Genomic DNA, 20572 nt, shown 5'->3' on the forward strand with positions numbered 1-20572 from the left:
TCTGTGCCCCCTTGGGCTTACCTGCAGATGGCATCTGCTTAGGTTCTCCCTAGGGAGGCACCAGCAACTTGGTGTCACAATTCTGGAGTTGGCCCCTCCTTCATGGGAGCAAGTCTCACTGGGCTCTGGTAACACTTGCTTCCATCCTTCGCCCCTTTAGGATTTAGAATAGTGCAGATGCTAGTCTCTAGGTGATTCAATAGCCCGTTTCTCATCCACTGTAAGTCTGCCATTAAAATCTAGAATTCTGTTTTTCACTGGAACCATGCTGACACAAGACCTACCCCATATTAAATTGTCAAAAGAAATAATTCTTCCCAGTCCGACCAGCATGGCTCAGTGGTTGAGCATCGACCCATGAACCAGGAGGTCTCAGTTCGATTACTGGTGAGGGCACACACCCTGGTTGTGGGCTCAATCCCCAGTATGAGACATGCTGATCAATGATTCTCTTTCATCATAGATCTATCTCATCTATCCCTCCCTCTCTGAAATCAATAAAAAAGTATATATTTTTTTAAATGAAATAATTTGCCCTAGCCGGTTTGGCTAAGTAGATAGAGCCTCAGCCTGTGGACTGAAGGGTCCTGGGTTCAATTCCAATCAAGGGCACATGCCCGGATTTCGGGCTCGATCCCCAGTAGGAGGCATGCAGGAGGCAGCCAATCAATGATTCTCTCATCATTGATGTTTCTATCTTTATCCCTCTCCCTCACTGAAATCAATAAAAAAATATATTTTTTAAAAAAGAAATAATTTTCCCCAAAATTCACTGTATTTTAAGAATATTAACACTTAGAAAATAATTCATCTCTATTGGGGGAAATGTCTTCAGTTCTAAATAATAACCCTAAGAATAAATGAGAAGCCATTATTATCACAGTAATATAAGGTCCTGAGAGAGAGCAAGTCCATAGAGAGTTGCATATCTTAAAGCTAGGGTTTTCTCATCTTGTGTGCTGTTACCTTTGGGCTATTGCCCTTTAAAGCCATAAACTATAATTTGATATACTATATAGACATGAAAAAGTCCATTACAACAGAGACAATCTCTTCTCATGTTTTCTCATGTCATGACATTTGATTGCTGACATCTTTCCCCAAAGCACTACAGAATATTTTCCAAACATCTCATATCTCACATATCCACCCAACAAAATCATTAGCATATCCACGACTAACTCAGACTAATCTGGATTTACCCTTATATCATCTGGGTGAGGGATAGACAAAGAAAAAACAGAGCCCAACAAATAAGAAGTAGAGTCTCTTGGAACTGCTTATCAACATGTTGCAAGGAATCATAGGAAACAATAGGACAAAGGCAAAAGGGACAGTATGTAACACTATTATATGAAATATAAATACATACTTCCTGGATTACATACAACTTAGGTTACACATATCATGCCTAAATAGATACAGCAATGAAATACCAAGAGTATGAAAGAGGCATTTCATTACACACAACTATTTTTTATTTGTACAGTGCAATATTACTGTTTATAACTAATATTAATCTTTGTGGAATTTATGTATCACTATTAACAGCATTTACAGTATTGACTGAGAGGCTGCTTAAAAAAACTCAGGAAAAAATGTTTGGTTTTTTAATGGAGGTAGTTCAATAATAATGGCAGTACTCATTCATCTATGAGGAAAGGTAGGTGATGTGGCTGTAAAATAACATATACTGGCCGTACTCTAGAGAGACTTGGTAGTATTGAGAATAGAAATGATGAAGAGGTGGTTAAAAAACTCACAGAAACATATTTTGTCTTTATTGAAGTGGCAGTTCAGCAATGACAATAGCCATGTATTTGTCAGGAAATAGGAGAAAAGTTATGTGGTTTTCACTTTAACTCTTCCAAATATATTTTCTTATATCCATAGTGGTGTGCTGCTAAATACTTGACAATAGGTTATCTAAGAAAATAACTCTAATATGTAGAGTTTGCCAATTTCCCTTGTGTAAATACTCACACTAAGTCAAGCTACCAACATGATGGCACTGAATGTAGAGATGAAAAGAGATGTGCAGCTGCACACCATTACTCAGTATTCTCTCCATGAAGACTCAAAAATATAAGTAACCTAAAGAACAAATAGCAAAATATTATAAAATAATTAGGAAGTAATGTGTTGAGTATTTACCACCTTTGTTTTTAATATAATTTAATTATAATTTTATGTAATTTAATTTTTAAATGACTGTGTTTAACAACTGGCTGGCAAAATTCCTGAAAATTTAAATCAGCAGTACTTCCAAGCCAGTATGAACTTAATCTAGCACATCACTATATGTGTGTATAAATATATTTACATGTACATATGCAATTATGTTAACCTACAAAGATACTGGTGGTATTTAGTGTGGGAAATATTAATATAGATCACAATAGTTGTTTAAGTGTTCATACTTTCTCTTCACAATTAATGTTGGACTCTAATATATAAATCAAGCATACCTCAAATTTCTATTACGTTAGAATACTTACATAGGTCTGAACACATTAAGGATTCTTCACATGAATGTTTAACGCTATTGTCATTCAACATTTTTTAAGCTGTGAATATCAGTATAAGTGAGTATCACACATTATGTTTACAATAAAGTTTTGCTATCACATTTGGAATATGATACAACATAAATTCTCTACAAAGATTTTTACCATATAACTTAAATGAACAAATTTTTCCTAAGTACAAATTTTCTGACAAAAGTTTATTTTTTCTTAAAAGCTTCCACATATTTAAAACATTAATAAGGTTTTATTCTAATATTAATTATCTGAAGTGCAATAAGACATAACTTTTGAGTAACTTGTGATGTTCTTTGGGTTTCATTGATCTTATTTTTTAAAAACTGAATAATGAATTTGAAAGGGTGGACAGATTTCTGAACATTCAGGATGTGGAAAGAGCTTTCACCCTTGTGTGAATTCTCTGATGTTTAGTGAGTACTGATCTCTGACTAAAGGTTTTCCCACATCCATTACACTCATAGGGTTTCTCCCCTGTGTGAGTTCTGAGATGCTTAGTAAGAGCTGATTTCTCACAGAAGGTTTTCCCACACTCATTACATTGATACGGTTTCTCTCCTGTGTGAGTTCTTTGATGTACAATGAGGTTTGACTTCACACAAAAGGATTTCCCACATTCATTACATATGAAGGGTTTCTCTCCTGTATGTGTTCTCTGATGTACAGTTAGTGCTGACCTGTGGCAGAAGGATTTCCCACATGTGTTACATTCATAGGGTTTCTCTCCTGTGTGTGTTCTGTGATGTTCAGTGAGGTTTGACTTCACACAGAATGTTTTTCCACACTGGTTACATTCATAAGGTTTTTCCCCTGTATGTGTTCGTTGGTGGTTGGTAAGGTGTGGTTTCTGACAAAAGGCTTTCCCACATTCAGCACATTCGTAGGGTTTCTCTCCTGTGTGTGTTCTCTGATGTTGAGTGAGGTTTGACTTCTCCCAGAATGTTTTTCCACATTCAGCACATTCAAAATTTTTTTCTCCTGAGTGAGCTCTTCGAGGTTGGGTGAGATGTGACTTCTTGTTGAAATTATTTCCATTCTCCTTGTGCTCATAAGGTATTGCTCTCATATGTACTATCTGATGTTTAAAGAGGGCTGATTTCCCTCCCGTTTTGTGACTTACTTTATATTCATGGGGAATTTTTCCTGTGTAAGTTCTCGGATGAATAATGAAAGTTGAATTGTCACAGAAAATTTGATCATAGTCATTATATTCATAAGGATTCTCCCCTGTAAGAGCTCTCTGATGTCCCAATCTTAAATCCACATAGAAGGGATTCCCACAAATACTGCATTCATATGGGTCCCTTTCTAAATGAGTTCTCTGAGATAAACTGAGCTTTAAGTTTTGGATGAAAGTTCTTTGACATTCATTATATTCACAGAGTGTCTCTCCTGTCTGAGATCTCTTATTTGAGAAAAAGGCTGCCTCTTCTTGGAAGTCTTGTCCATTTTCATGATACTCAGAAGGCTGGTCGAAAATTAGCTGAGTGAGATCCTGGCCATGACTAAGGATATTCCTTTTTTGATCATAGTTATAAGATTTCCCTCCAGTAAGAGTTTTCTCATGCCTAATATCAAGGAGCAATTTCTCATATAAATTAAACGTATCAGGTTTTGTTCCAGAATAGTTCTTTCTACTAATAATTAAGTCTGAAATATTCTTCAAACTCATTTCACAAGAGGAACATATCTTATATGAAATATTTCTTGAAGGAACACAGTCTTTACCCAGATTGAAAGTTTTCCTTACTCTCTCACCACCATGTATATTTAATGTTTTGTTGGTGGTGAGAGCAAATTGCCAAAAATGCCCATCTTCATTTTCTTGGCTGCTCTCTATTAGGTCATCATCTTTCCAGTCTTCTGGAAATGAGAAAAATAACCACATCTTATGAATTTCAGTACATTTCTAATGGAATTGGACTTTCACACAAATGCTCTATTATGCAATAAATCCTTTGGTTTAGACCCAGTTTCCTGGTATGAACTAAATCCAACTATATATTTCCTTTACTGTTCTGGTTGGAGTGGAAAATACATGTTGCAGTGGAAGCAGGGAAAGGAAAGTGGCAATGACATTTAGCACTTTATAAATATATAACCTTCAAAACTAAACCAAAAAAAGGAAATAAAATTCAAAGCACTGGGAGTGGCTGATTCAGAAACAAGGAAATGCAAGAGAATGGGGTGAGCCCAAAGGAGGCATTAAACATGGAATAAAGTGATAGTTAAGGTGAGTAGACAAGGGCTTTCAGAGGATGAACTGTGTTTGGTAGAGAGAGAACAATTTAGTAGTAATCCTCTCGTACACAGAATACTGGGGTAGGATTCCAACTAGAGTACATGACTCCACTCTACACATGAAACCAAACTAAAGTTCTGAAAACACCAACTTCCTTAGGTCCAAAAGAATAGTCCTAATAGTCCTATAACCCAGGATCTAGATTTTCCTTTAATATAATTCACAGAAAAATAATTACTTTTAAAAATGTTTTAAGAGGCAAGTTAGAGACAGTGAAATAAACTGAAGAGATGGTGAGCAAACAGTACAGATTTTCTGAGAGTTGTTCATTCGGAAAGCAAGACACTCAGAACTAGATGAGTTCAACAAGGGAAGTTTTTTTTTGTTTTGTTTTTGTTTTTAAGGAAAACAGACTGAAAAACAAATTAGAAGAAGAATCTGCTTTGGCAGAGGCGGATCATAGTTTATGTCCTTACCTTCTCACAACCTGATTACTGTGGGAAGATCCTCACTAATGCATGTTGCCATTCCTTTCTCTCCCCATTTTATGTCAACATCAAAATAAATTTCTGAAAGCATCTATTTCCTCATGCTTTAAGCAACACTGCTTTACCTGAGACTCTAACTCTCTTTCTAGCTGTGACTCACAACATCACAAATGTTCAACAGGAAATACAACCCAGATGAGGAGCAGGCCTTCTTTGCAAAAGGACCAGGTTCATTTTGTTTTCTCACAGCTGTTCACAAAACTGCCCAAGCCATCAAGTCATACGTTCCTTCACCTCAATCTGCTGGCTAACTTCTCCCCAAAATAATTTTGTTTCTGAGGCAGTGTTGATTTTTAAGTCTACTTTTATTTCTAGGTTTATCTTTTATAGTTTTCAGTTTTTATACCTTGAGGCTCATCTGTGGATTTTACTGAACTGTAATATCCATAATGATCACATTTCTCTATATGCTGTACCTTTCTATATATGAGACCTTAAGTAGATATTATCTTAAAGTTTTTGGCTAGCCTGGCCAGCGTGGCTCAGTGTGTGAGCATAGATCTATGAACCAGAAGGTCATGCTTGGATTCCCGATCAAAGCACATTCCAGGGTTGCGGGCTCAATCCCCAGTAGGGAGTGTGCAGGAGGCAGCCGATCAATGATTTCCTGTCATCACTGATGTTTCTTATCTCTTTCTCCCTCTCCTTTCCTCTCTGAAATCAATAAAAATTCTTTAGAAAAGCAAGGACCTATAACCAAGATTACTCTACCCAGCAAAGCTATCATTTAGAATAGAAGGACAAATAAAGAGTTTCCTAGACAAGGAAAAGCTAAAGCAGTTCATCACCACCAAATTAGTGTTGAAGAAGAAAAAAAAATAAGAAGGATAAGAAGTATGAATAAAATGGTAATAAATACATATCTATCAACAGTTACTTTAAATGCAAATAAATTAAATGCTCCAATCAAAAGACATATGGAGACTTAATGGATAATGAAAACAGACCCTTGCTATCTACAAGAGACTCATAGACCCTTGCTGCTTTCAAGAGACTCACTTAGGATCAAAAGACACACACAGATTTAAAGGGATGAAAAAAGATATTTCATGGAAATGGAAACAAACAAAAAGCTGGGGTAGCAATACGTACACCAGACAAAAGAGATCTAAAAAAGAAAATAAACAAGTAGAACAGAAAGAGACTCACAGATACAAAGAACATTTTGACAGTTGCCAGATGGGAAGGCTGTTGGGATGGATGGAAAAGTGAAGGATTAAAAAGTACAAATTGGAAGTTACAGAATAGTCACAGAAATGTAAAGTATAGCATAGGGAATACAGTCAATAATATTGTAATAACTATGGTGTCAGATGGTTACTAGATTTATCGGGGTGATCACTTAGTAAGTTATATAACATCTAATCACTGAGTTGCACACCAAACTAATATAATATTGTATGTCAAATGTAACTGAAAAATAAAAAATTACTTAAAGTTTAAAAAAGAGCATTTATAAGTGAATTTAGGATATAATATAGTATGGGTTTTAGTGTAAATTCTGGAGAGCAGAAAGAAACTAAGATAGGTAGGACAGTAGAGCACTTGTGATCTTGGTTCCCAGCATGTCATCATTTTGGCTCAAATAAATTCTTATAAAAATAAAAAAATAAAAAGAATAGGACCACACTGTAATAGTCAATGAAAGGCTTTAATTTTATTTATAAATAAAAAGCTACTTTATCAGGCTAGTAAAAGATACATTGGATGCTTTAGGTTAAATAAAAGCCATTTTTAGGAGGTAGCTCAAGCCAGAAATGAGACATCACAGGCACAGTTCTGGTTTTACGTGTTATCAGTGAAAAGTGAGAAAATGAAGAGATGTAGAGCAGTGGTTCTCAACCTTCTGGCCCTTAAAATACAGTTCCTCATGTTGTGACCCAACCATAAAATTATTTTCGTTGCTACTTCATAACTGTAATGTTGCTACTGTTATGAATTGTAATGTAAATATCTGATATGCAGGATGGTCTTAGGGTCGTTCGACCGCCAAAGGGGTTCCGACCCACAGGTTGAGAACCGCTGCAGTAGATGGTTTTGAAAGGAAAACAACAGCAGTCTGAATAGACCAGTAATAGGAAATAACAGGTTTAGTATAGTGACCCATGGTTGCCACTTAAGGTAGTAAAGGATTGTAGAATGTCCCTTATTTGACTCCTAGAAAACCAGCCTCTCTGGTTTTCATGCCACTCAGACTGTTCCTTCTCAATCTCCTCTAATGATGAGACTTAATGGATTTACATGTCTCATAAACGTGTATTGTCCCAAGACTACTTCTCTCACAAAGAACCACTCTTTAGAAAAGGAGTCAGCAAACTATGACTACAAGCAATGAATGGTCCTTGAACTAAGAATGTTCCTTACATTTTTAGAGGGACAAAGTAGAAGAGCACTAGGTAGGAGCAAGGATAAGAAGAAAGGAGGAGAATAAATAGGAAGAGAAAGGGGTGGAAAGGGGAGGGGAGGAGCAGCAGCAGCAACAACCATGACCACATGTGGCCACTAACCCTGAAATATTTACCTTCTGGTCTTTTATTAAAGTTTCCCAACATCTGTTCTAGAAGATCTCCTCTACCCATGCCTTTTGACACCACCTGAAATTAATGCCTTTCAAATGGATACTTCTAGTTCTATATTCCATACTTGTACACATCCAACCTCCAATACACAGACTAGATTTTAACAGTTACCTCAAGCTTATTGAGTCCAAATTTAAATTTATAATAACCCCCCTATAATCTCTCCTCCCTAATTTTCTCTATTTCAGTAAATGACACCCTAATTTATCCAGTTGCTTGTCATTCATGACTCCTCTCTTTCTCTCACACACTATTATCTAATCCAACAGCAAATCCTCTTAGTCGGATCAGTACATCTGTACAAATCTACCACCTCTGAGCACTTCCAACATAGCCTTAGCTACTATCTTCTCTCCTCTGGAGTACATAATGGCCTCCTAACTGGTGTTTCTTCCTTGCTAATGCCTAAGTACCACTCACCCACCATAGTTTATTTACTGACCAGAAGTCAGAAAGACTCTTTTAAACTGTAAATCAGATTTGATGACATAATTTGATTTACATGTACTAAAAAAACAAAGGATTTCTCACATCACTCAAAACAAAATTAACCATGGTATCTACCATGGTCCATGCTACTAATTATAATATCATCTCCTATCTATCTCCCCCACGCCCTCTGGTCTCCAGCCACAGTGGCCCGCAGGCCGACGCTCTATCCACTAAGCCAAACCGGTTTCGGCCAGATATATTCTTAGAGTGAAGAATGGCAGGTTTGATTCCGGTCAAGGGCATGTACCTGGGTTGCGGGCACATCCCCAGTGGGGAGATGTGCAGGAGGCGGCTAGTCGATGTTTCTCTCTCATCGATGTTTCTGACTCTCTATCTCTCTCCCTTCCTCTCTGTAAAAAATCAATAAAATATATTTAAAAAAAAAAAAAGAATATATCTGCCTGAGAAGTTCAGCACCTGATGTTTCCCCTGCCTAAAATATTCACGCTTCCACTTTATTAGTCTTGTCTCTATTAATCTCATTAAAAAGGTTTTCCCTGACTTTCTTACCAAATAGTACATCATTTTCCATCCTCCTTTCCACTACTTTAACAGTACTTACCATCACCCAACACTGTGTGTGTATATACATGCACATATATCTACACACACACACACAGGTGTGCTTTGTGCCCCTCACTGTAATATACACTACATGACAGCAGGGACATTATTCTTTTAATTACCTAAAAACATAACTGGATCATAGTGAGTGCTCACATATATTTGTTAAATGAATATATAGAAGTACTGCATGAAAAAACACCAGCTAACACAAAGACAATAGAGGTGAACAATTCTAAGATACACTAACCAAAAAAAAAAAAAAAAGATACATTAACCAAGAAAATTTATCTAAGATGAACCTGACTGCGTTTAGCTTATGGGTATAGGTAAGTCACCCTTAAAATGTAGAAGGAAAAAGGAAAGCACTTATGAGTGAAAGTGACATGTGGAGGAATGTGATTAAAGTAATAAAGGGATGTGGGCCAATTGTCCTTATAACTTCCAAAGGTCTGGGCTACAAAAAAAAAAATATCTGAAAGGTGATAAGCCCTAAACAATGGCTTAAATCTCACTTCCTGTGGCTTCCATCTGCGTGTGAACTCATGAACTCACCTGGGTGGCACTGGCTTGAGAATCCTTGCTTTAATATCCAGGGCTCTTCTCCTTGCTCTATCTTGATGATCACTTCTGGCTTAGTAATGCAATACCCTGTTAAGAGAAAATACTACAGCATTATGGCTAAACAGCCTGGTTTTAGGGACTCTGAGAAAATGGTGGGGAAGAAAGGTACAGCTTAAAGAGCTGTTCAAAGGAGGTGCCCTAATCAACCAATCCCTGAGGAGGGAAAAATACAGCATTCTTTATGCTAGCCCAAATCTCTAGCTTCAAATCAGAAAATTCTTACAGGAAGTTCATATGTTTCATCAACTAAGAAATGCATGGTACTGGTAGTCACATAGAAATATTCTTACCTATTGAGACAAGGTGGCTGTAATTTTCCAGCATCATGTCTCTGTATAGTATCTTCTGAGCAGGATTCAGCAGATGCCACTCTTCCTGGGTGAAGTCCACGCACACATCTTTGAATGACACTTGTTCCTGTAACGGTATATTCTTTTTCTATATGAAGCTGTCAGAACTATATAATGAGGAAAACATTTGAAAGAACTAATCTCTTTAGAGCTTACTAAAAATTGTCATATAGGATTCCTTCTTTTGTGCTATATTATGTAGGATAAAATATGTACAAATTGACTTTCCACTAAGGGCTTGGAACTGTCCTAACTGCTGCAAAAATACTATTGATGAAAACAAACACAGTTTCTGTTCTCAATGCTTATGACATGATAAGGAGACATATACATTATCATTTATTAAATTAGACATTGTAGGAGCTAGCAGTATTCACAAAATAGGCTGGGGTTACCAAGGAAAAGTTAGTTCTTTTTTTTTAAGTTAGTTCTTTTCTATTATCTTTTATATTATTACTAGAGGCCCGGTGCACAAAAATTTGTGCACTCGGGGGGGAGGGAGGGTCCCTCAGCCCGGCCTGTGCCCTTTCGCAGTCTGGGACCCCTCGGGAGATAACAACCTGCTGGCTTAGGCCTGCTCCCGGGTAGCAGAGGGCAGGCCCAATCCCTAGGTGCGGGCCCTGGTCAGGCTCAGAGCAGGGCCAATTGGGGAGTTGGGGTGCCTTCCCCTGTCATGCACAGAGCAGGGAAGATTGGGAGGTTGTGATGCCACCCTCAGTCACGCTCAGGGTAGGGCCAATTGGGGGGTTGGGGCACCGCCCCCTGTCACACTCAAGGAAGAGTCGATGGGGAGGTTGCGGCGCCACCCCCTGTCACGCACAGAGCAGGGCCCATCAGGGGGGTTGGGGCTCCGTACCCTGTCACGCACAGAGCAGGGTCAGTCGGGGTTGGGGAGCTCCCCCCTGTCATGCACAGAGGAGGGCCGATCAGGGGGTTGGGGAGCTCCCCCCTATCAGGCACAGAGCAGGGCTGATCAGGGGGTTTGGGTGCTGCCCCCTGTCACGCTGATCCCGGTACCGGGAGGCCTCTCGGCTCCACTAATCCCGGTGCCGGGAGGCATAGTCCCCTTTTACTATATAGGATAGAGGCCTGGTGCATGGGTGGGGCTGGCTGGTTTGCCCTGAAGGGTGTCCTGGATCAGAGTGGGGGTCCCCACTGGGGTGCCTGGCCAGCCTGGGTGAGAGGATGATGGCTGTTTGCATCTGGTCACACACCCTTCAGGGTGGGGGTCCCCACTGGGGTGCCTGGCCAGTCTGGGTGAGGGGCTGAGGGCTGTTTTCAGGCCGACTGAAGTTCCCAACTGCTCCTTTTTTTCTTTTTTATTCTGGGCCAGCTTTAGCTCTGGCTCCAGCTCTGAGGCCTCTGCTGCTGAAAGAAGGTATCTGGTTTGTTTAGGTTCTATAATCGAAACAATCTATAACTCCAGCTCTGATATCCCGGGCTCGCTGAAAGCAGGTTTCTGGGGTTTTGTTTAGCTTCTATATTTGTTACAATGTTTCTTAAACTGCAGGCTCAGAGGCCGGCAAGGCAGGCGGGGAACGTTGGAGTCCTCCGTCACTGAAGCAAGCAAGCCTCATGTTAGTTTCAAGCTGCCTGTCTGCCGGCCACCATCTTGGCTGACAGGTAATTTGCATATCTTGCTGATTAGCCAATGAAAAGGGTAGCGGTCGTACACCAATTACCATGTTTCTCTTTTATTAGTGTAGATTATATTTTAAATGCTTAATACTTTTATCTTTTTAAATATATTTTTTACTGATTTCAGAGAGAGGAAGGGAGAGGGAAAGAGAGATAGAAACATCAATGATGAGAGCCAATCATTGATCGGCTGCCTCCAACATGTCCCCTACTGGGGACTGAGTCTGCAACCCAGGTATGTGCCCTGACCGGGAATCGAAATGTGACCTCCTAGTTCATAGGCTGACACTCAACCACTTAGCCACAACGGCTGGGCACCTTTTATATTATTAACTTTCACTGAGGAAGTAAAACTTTGTTAAAATGAATAGTGGATTGAAATGAATATGGTGCAGGCTCTGACCAAGTTCAACCTATGATTGATTAAAGTGACCAGCCCTGCATTCTACCTGCCCACCAGAGAAAGGATGAATCCTCTCTGCTGAAAGAGATCATTTTCTGAGCCTCTACCATTTTTTAAAAAAATATAAAGTCTGGCATCCAATAAAAAATTTCAAGTTCTGTGAAAAGACAATGACCAAGAAAAAAATAGACAATAAAAACAGACTAATAGGGGACTCAGATATTGGAAATGATAAGCAAGAACTTCAAAATAAATGATGAATAATATATTCAATAAAACAGATGAATATATGAACAAAATAAATGAAAGATGGGATGTGTGGTTTGCAGAAAAGAACAGAGCAGGGCTAAGACCACTAGCCCTTGATAAGTCCGCCGCCACAAGGTGTCCTTTGGCTGGCATCTGGGACCTTGGATTTCAGGAGAGTTCTCACCATCTATCTATATATACTAGAGGCCCGGTGCAAGAGATTTGGGCGGTTGGCAGTCCGGGAGCCCTCGGGGGATGTCCAACTGCCAGCTTAGGCCCGCTCAAGCCATCAGTCGGATATCCTTAGCGTGGCCACGGAGGTGGGAGAGTCCCCCACCACCGCTGCTGCGCTTGCTGGCTGTGAGCCAGGCTTCTGGCTGAGCGGCACTCCCCCTGTGGGAGTGCACTGACCACCAGGGGGCAGCTCCTGCATTGAGCATCTGCCCCCTGGTGGTCAGTGCTCATCAGAGTGACCAGTCGTTCCGCTGTTCGGTCAATTTGCATATTAGCCTTTTATTATCTATCTATCTATCTATATATAAAAACCCTTATATGCAAATAGACCAAACGGTGGAACTAAAAAACTGAACCAAACAACCAGTCGCTGTGACGTGTGCTGACCACCAGGGGGCGCACACGGAACATGGCGTGCGTTGGCTGCGGCAGGATGGTGGAACAGGTAAGCGGGGGCGCCAGACCAAGGTGGGGCACCGGTTGCAGTCATTGGTGCAAGCTTCTGGTGGTTACTGAATACTCTTTGCTCACGTGCACCACGGTCCTGCCCAGTGCTTGCACATGCTGCCAGTGCTGGAGCTACTGCTCACACCTGCTGCCGGCACCTGGTGCTGGCCCTGATTGCCCCTCAGGGCTTCTCCACCTCCCCCTGCTCTTGAGGGGCAAATGGGGCTGGCAGCTACCTCTCGCACCTGCTGCCGGCGATGGCCCCACTCGCACCTGCCGTCAGCAGGGCCGGTGCCGTCAACGCATGGGAGTGGTGGCGGGGGGAGTGGGGCTGCCGGCTTACAGGGGAATGGGGGGACCACGGTGGGAGGGGTCAGGTGGGGGCATGGAGGATGGGCTGAGACCTGCCCCTGTGCCCACTGTAGCCTCACGGCCCACAGTTTCTTTCAAGCTGCATGAATTCGTGCACTGGGCCCCGAGTATAGGATAAAAGCCCAGCAACTGGAATGGCGGAACGACCAGAACAACTGGTGACTATGAAGTGCACTGCGGCAGCAACCAGCCTGATCCAGGCCCCAATTGCTCCCCCCGCCCCCCAATCCTGCTGGCCTGGCCCAATTGGCCCCCACCCCGATTGGGGGCGCAGCTGGCTAGCCAACCGCCCACAGCCCCTTCCCCCCACCAGCCCTATGGAACCCCATCGGGGCAGGCTGGCTGGACCATACCTGTGCACGAATTTATGCACTGGGCCTCTAGTTCTCTAATAACAATGGTTCACTGAGCCTAGACTGTTTATGCAAACAATGTGGTTTATGTTGTACATGTGGTGCCTGGGAGTTCAGGTGCTAAGCAGAGAGTACCTATGTGACTATCTCCTGATAAAACCCCTGAGCACTAAGTGTCTACTGAGCTTTCCCGGCAGACATTTCATGTTTGTTGTCATAGCTCATTGCTAGAGGACTAAGTGTGTCCTGGGAGAAGACTCTTAGAATCCTGTGCCTGGTTTCCTCTGGTCTAGGCCCCATGTGCCTTTTCTCTATGCTGACTGTGCTTTGTATCCTTTCACTTAAATAAGTCACCACCATAAGTACAACTACATAATGAGTCACCCCAATGAGTCACTGAACCTGGGAATGCTCTTGGGGCCCTCTGATACATGTATATACGTACACACATGTACATATAGACACATATACATTGAAAGGGCATTCTAGAGCTGACACTAAGAACTCATTAGATGGGTTCAAAATCATACCACAGAAAGGAGACAATCTGAAACAAGTATGTATCTAACAAAAGAATATCAAAATACATACAACAAAAACTGACAAAACTGAAAGGAGAAACAGACAGATCATAGTTGGAGACTTCAGTTGCTCCTCTCTCAGTATTGAGAGATTGAGCAGGCAGAAAGTCAGTAAGTATATGGATGACCTGAGCAACACTATCATTCAACATGATCTAACTGACTTTATCCCAAACAATAAAATAGACATTCTGTCACTCTGTTCTAGCTCACATGGAACAGTCACCAAGACAGAACATAGCCCAGGTCACAAAACATACCTTAATGAATTTAAAACAATAGTTGATCATACAAAATATGTCCTCAGACCATGAAATTAATAAGCAAGTGACAGCTGGAAAATCCCCCAAATACTATTTATGTTATTAAAATCCCCCAAATACTAAATGTGTTATTAAACAACACATTCATAAATAACTTACAGGTCAAAGAAGAAATCTCAAAAGAAATTTTAATATGTTTTAAATAAAATGAAGATGAAAATACCTCTCATCAAAATTTGTGGGATGCAGTGAAAGCAGTGCATAAAGGGAAATGCATAGCATCAAATGTATGTTAGTCACACAAGTTTTTTAATTGGTAACTTGTGATATCAGAGGAATGGTGCTGTGGGAGATCCCCTTGGTCTCACCCCTTTAAGTTTCAACAATTTGAACAGCTATAATTCAACAAAGAATTCTTTGTTCAACACACAAACATGTCTGAGAGATCTGCACATTGAAGCATCTAAAGGTGGGCAAGTGGGAGCCAACCAGGGAGACAAGAAGGGAGAAGAATTTAAAGGAGCCATGGACGCAGCCCTGCAGCCAAGAGCTCCTTGTGGGGCTCAGTCCAGACAGAGGAATCTTGTGAATGGCCCTCCCTTCAGCCAAAAGAAGCCAAGAGATTTAGTAAGCATTCCTGCAGGAGTGGGCAGTATGAGCTTCAGCTGAGCCCAGTGTCCAGGGCAGGGACAAAGCACAGATGTGGCCATGGTTGTCTGGCAAGTGGCTTTCCAGACAGAGAATTCCAGACAAAGGCCAGGAGCCTGGCCACCTTCCTTAAACCACCCAGAGCTCGCCTCACTTCACCCTTCGTGTTAGGTTGCAGAGCACATTATCTGCAAACCCGAGAAATGTTACTACAGAAACACTTTTTCTCTGAGCAAAGGGTGCATTCTGACTAATCGCAGGGATGGGTGGAGGCACAGAGGGGACTCCATGGAGGTCCACTGGTCACCACTGCTGGAAGGGCAAAGCAACAAAGGAGAAGTCTCAACTCACCTCACCCCTAAAAACAGTTTGGCAGTTTCTCACAAAGAAACACAGTCTTATTTAATACATGATCTAGCAATTTCACACCCCAGGTGTTCAAAAATTTACATCCATGCAAAAACCTACATGTGAATGTTTCTAGAAGTTTAATTCAGGATGCCAAAAGCTGGAAGGAAACAATTCTAAAATCACTTATACATGTATGCTGAAACTAAATAATTAAGTGAAATTTGAATGGTGGTAGCCAGATTCTCATTGTTAGTGTGGGAGATTACAGACAAGCAAAGGGAGAAGGCTAGATAGAATTTTCCCTGTGGCAATGATTATAGCAAGAGACATCAATATGAACTAATACTTACTATAGATACAGATGGTTACATACTGAAATACATACATATATATATATATATATATATATATATATATATGTATGTGTGTGCGTGCATATATATATATATTAGTATAGACATCTATTTCCTTGTTCAGTCAGCTGAGAGTGTCTACAAGCAATGACACATTAGCAGCAATAGCCTCCCAATCTTGGTTCCAATAAAAGAAACCAGAGCAATTACCAAAAGACAAATGATATACCAAAAAATAATAGTTTGTAACGCATATAATAAACAAGCATTAGTATCCCTAATATAAATAAAGAGCTAACTAGTCACTGAAAAAAGGAAGCCAGAAACTTAGGAGCAAAATGGGCAATAGTTATGAACAGATAGTTCACTGAAATATAAATACAAGACAACTTTTAGATACATGAAAAAATATTCAGCCTCACTCAGAATTAAGAAAATTGCAGGTGCAAACTACATAAAATATCACTTTTTACTTATTAGTTGCCAGAAGTTGAACCACATAGTGTATGAAAAATAGCTGAGGAGAAACAAGCACTCTCATGTAGTATAAAGGGGATATAATAATATTCTAATTCCACCAAGCTGATCAAGTTTATTTATTTGTATTCACCCTTTGATCTCGAAACTCCACTTATGGTAATTTATTTGATGGAATAAATCTATACTTACTAGGTTAGTCATTAAAACATGGCTTGTAACAGAAAAAGGTTGGAAATAGTTAATAACTGGTTAAATAAACTATGGGACATTCACAATTGAATTACTATACAGTTATAACACAAAAGAAACAGCAATCCATGTTCTGTTATAGAGTTCTCTGGGACAGGATGAAAAAAGGTGAAAGAAAATGCCGAAAAGGGAAAATAGTGTATCGACTTGCTATTTGGTGTGGTAACTTTAACAGCTGAATCAGCTTCATTTGGGAGGTTATTAAAAATATAGAATTCAAGACTCCACCCAGCTCTACTAACTACATCAAAAATCTGCATTTTAACAACATGTACAGATGCATCTAAATTTGAGAAGCATTTAAGGAAGCATTTTAAATAGAGAGGGCATACAAGAATATGCACGCATATTTTCTTTTAATTGAGTAAAGAAACACTTGAAAGGTAAACAAGAAATCATTAATAATGGATACCAACAGTAGGGTGACCACGCACTCCAGTTTTTCTGGAACTGCTCCAACACCTGCCAGTTGTCCCAGCATAATTGTTTGTAGAACCTCTTTCACTCTCAGTGAAAGCATCTCAGTTTAAGTGATAAATAAATGTCACCAAACAGAGAGGGAGCATCAGGTACAGAGAGGATGGAAGTGTGAGTTTTTAAGTTACTGTCTTCTATATCACATGTTTAGCCATGTAAATATATCACCAATTCAAAACTATTTTATTTAAAAAACTAAAAAGCAATACCGATCATAAAAAATAGGTAGACTGAGGAGAGCAATGGACCAAGAACAGATAAGAAAAGAAAAAGACACTTCTTGGGGGACAGAGTAGGTAAAGACAGCTAGGAGGGCAGTGTCACAGACAACAGAGGACACTTTCAAGACAGACGATAGATCAGAGTTCCAAGTACTGCAGAGGCGGCAAGTAAGACAAAGACAAAAGCTGGGTTTCACTACAAGTTGGTGGCCTTTTCCAGAACTGATTCAAGGTAGCAGTGGTGATGCAGCAAGACTGCCTTCATTAGGTTGAATGTAAATGACAAATGCAGAAATGAACATCAGAGCTGTCTACTACTCACGCTAGAAATACAAACGCGCTGACACAAACATTTATGGGGAGTTATTTGGGGAATTAAAGTCCCTCCATTCAGCCAGATCTTCCAGGTTTTTATTCCTGGATCAAGCAGGACCATGAACAGCTGTGGACTCACTGTTGGGTCTCCTGAAAAGTATACCCGCCGAGTTCAGCCTTAGCATTTACTGTTCCCACCAAAGAATGGTTATAGGCAACAGAATGCATGTATGCCAGTGTTGTCATTAGGAAGATCAGAGAAAATTTTACAATCACTTGGGTAACTGTAAAATGAAACATCGTGCCCCTGATTTTACCAACTGTCCTTTGGGTTTACTTCTCTTGTTACGTTTCCCTTAATGTAAAACTTTGCCTATTTCTACTTTTTCATTTTAAAAATATGAACCCTTATAAAATTTAGAAAACACATTTTAAAACAAGTGGGAATACATAAACAAAACACTCACCTGGGGTTTGTTCATTTTCTGTTCTTAGAGGAGGCGGCAGTGCTAAGGGAGAAGGGAGAAGGAAGTCAGGAGAGCATGGCCTGCTGTGCGGTTCCCGGTTCCCGGGTTGACCTGCCTGCACAGCTCCACACGCAGGATACTTACATGTCCATGTGTGGCTCCAATACATGCTGAGCTTAGACATGACACTTGTCACTGAGTGAGTGTAATATTTGTTTCTTACTGATTTATTACCAATTTAGGGTCTGCGACACAAAAATTAAAAACATAAGAAGATGCGTTTAACATAGAACAGTAATCTAAGGAAGGAAACGCCACGGATTTGTTAAAACTGATGTTGTGGAGAAAAAGAAACCCTCAAGCCATATTGCTTATCTCTTTACCTGCGAGCAACATTAATCCTTTGGGGTCAAATAATCCAAGGGATGGGGATGTTTACGACCAGGTAATATTTTTAATGTTTGTTCTAACCTGCTCACAATTTTCAAAAAGATCTTTTAATAAGGAACCAGCTTTGCCCCAACTGACAAAATGAGCAGTAGCTCGGGGGTCTGCAGACCTACCTTTTCATCTCGGTCCCACCACTAACACATGGCATGATCTGAGCCGGTCACCTTCTCAGACTCATTTTTTAAAAAACCTTTCAAATGAGGTCAAACGAGATCATCCAGAAAGGCCCTGCCCGCAGAAGGCCAGGAGAGGGGGGCCTCGCATCTTCTCTAGGTGCCATCAACAATCACCCACGGGGCGCTGCAGGCAGCTCACCTCCGGAAGAGTGGACCGAGGACCGAGGACCAGAGGCGTAGCGGGCATTTGGGGAGGAATTATGACAATTTCCTCAGCTGTCGCTGGTGAGCCTTCCATCCCCACGGCAGGGTCACGAGCTCGCCAAAGGGGTGGCATGTGCTGCACAGCCTGTGCGCGGCCTCGGCTCCAGCTCACCTCTCTCCTCTTCCCGTCACACAGCCTCCCATGGCTTCCAGAGGCTGTGCCGTGATTACACATAACCCACAGCAAACGAGCACATAATGAATACTAACTTGGGGTCTGGAGAATGCTGGAGCCGGGGGTGGGGGGTGGGGGCTCGGTGCCAGCCAGCCCAGCCCTTTCCCTCCCGTTTCCCCAGAGTTAACGGGGAAACGAGGCCCCGCAGACCAGTCCCAGCTCCAGCCGCAGGTCACGCGCACAACAAACAGCAGCTAGCAACGCACAGGCGCTCAGAACAGCACAGGGCGGCGAGTGTCCCTAACGCCGCATTTCACAGATGAGAAATGAGGGTCTCCGGGGGCTATTTGGTCCGGCGAGTTCACGTACTACCAGCCCCGGCCCTTTCCTCGCAGGCCCAGCGCACACGCCAGGCACGCGCACACGCCGCGCACGCGCACTCCTGCGTCCCAGTCTCTGCCCCGCGGGCCCAGCGCTCGCGTCGCGCACGCGCACTCCCACCGGCGGCCACACGGGGGCGCGTTAGCTCGGGGCGAAACGCCGTAGAGCTCGCCAGCCCTGGAGCCCGCATCCCACGCCAACGGGGCCCAGTTGGAGGGAGAAGCCCCCGCCCGGCGTCCCTTCAGCTTCAGGTGCCGCAGACGCCAGGGGTTCCGCCGGGCCCGCAGGGTTCCTCCCCATCACCGGAACCGCCGCACCCCCGAGCCGCGCGGGGCCCCCTCGGCCCTCTCCCACCCTCTGGGGCTCACCCGCAGCTCCCTCGCCGCGTGGACCCGCAGGCCTAGGATGGTTCCCCCCGGAGGGCTAGAGGCCGGGAAGGACGCGCGGGGTGGAGGCGGGGATGCACATGCGCAGAGGGCGGGCTCCGGCGGGCGCGGCGCGGGGGCTCGACTCTGACAGCCGGGGCTGGGGGAGCGGCTCGGCCCTCGGAGCGGTGCCTCGCCGCAAACTCGTAAACGTAAGCTAGTAGCGGGGCCTGCCTCGCACGGTTCTCACGAATACGCATTCCAGGCACTTACTGTGAAAGCACTCGGGACGGTGCCCGGCACGTAAATTGTTAAGAACATTCTCAAGATTCCCCTCCCAGGCAACGCCGTGCCCCCGGTAGGCGTCCGCGGCGGTTTCCTCCTGGACCCGGTGGAGGGATTGCTACCTGCGGCTGCTGTCGGCCGGACCGGAGGCTTCCTCCCCGAAACGCGCATCCAAGTGCCGCCCCTTCAGGCACAAGCCTAGGGGAGGGAAAGGGGCCTGGATTGCATGTCTGAGCGTGAGCAGTTATGTTACTGTAGGTCAATTTTTTAACACTTAGAAAATAAATTTAATATTTGTGACCGTAGTTACTCTCCAGAGTGAGGAGTAAAGCAAGCTAGCAGTTCGGTGTTAATAATAAACATTGCTCACATGTAAGGAACTTCATATAAAGAGGAGGGCACACCAAAATGTACCTGCGCCAACTATACATTATTTTGTGTGCACATCCTCCCGATATTTTTAGTACAGTATGATCCTATGGTCATGCTTTTTAAAAATTTTTATTGAATTTATTGGGGATGACTTTGGTTACTAAAATGATACAGGTTTCAA

The 20572-nt window shown here is 42.2% G+C and overlaps 1 protein-coding gene across 3 annotated transcripts; it reads right to left on the reverse strand.

The window, feature by feature from the left end:
* Positions 1 to 1254: 1254 nt before the first annotated feature.
* On the reverse strand, positions 1255 to 19877 carry ZNF248 (zinc finger protein 248). Of its 3 annotated transcripts, none has more exons than XM_059662173.1 (6): positions 19738 to 19877; positions 18188 to 18288; positions 18044 to 18085; positions 9883 to 10009; positions 9524 to 9619; positions 1255 to 4406 (listed from the first exon to the last, which is right to left on the reverse strand). In XM_059662173.1, the coding sequence occupies exons 3-6, from the start codon at positions 18056 to 18058 to the stop codon at positions 2908 to 2910; spliced, it is 1737 nt and encodes a 578-aa protein (XP_059518156.1). In that variant the 5' UTR covers positions 18059 to 18085; positions 18188 to 18288; positions 19738 to 19877; the 3' UTR covers positions 1255 to 2907. The 3 variants fall into 3 exon arrangements, with proteins under 3 accessions (XP_059518156.1, XP_059518157.1, XP_059518154.1); XM_059662174.1 differs by lacking the exon at positions 19738 to 19877 and adding an exon at positions 18427 to 19662; XM_059662171.1 differs by lacking the exon at positions 18188 to 18288 and having other exon boundaries at positions 19738 to 19836.
* Between the last annotated feature and the right edge of the window lie 695 nt (positions 19878 to 20572).

This window comes from Myotis daubentonii, chromosome 13 (genome assembly GCF_963259705.1).
Source record: "Myotis daubentonii chromosome 13, mMyoDau2.1, whole genome shotgun sequence".
In the NCBI taxonomy this organism is placed as follows: Eukaryota; Metazoa; Chordata; class Mammalia; order Chiroptera; family Vespertilionidae; genus Myotis; species Myotis daubentonii.

What these genes read in the sequence shown, in the direction of transcription:
- ZNF248 (XM_059662173.1), bottom strand. An exon ending in CAGCCACCTTGTCTCAATAG is followed by an intron (nt 9,620 to 9,882) that starts GTAAGAATATTT and finishes TTCTCTTAACAG; the next exon opens with GGTATTGCATTACTAAGCCA. An exon ending in CTCAAGCCAGTGCCACCCAG is followed by an intron (nt 4,407 to 9,523) that starts GTGAGTTCATGA and finishes TCTCATTTCCAG; the next exon opens with AAGACTGGAAAGATGATGAC.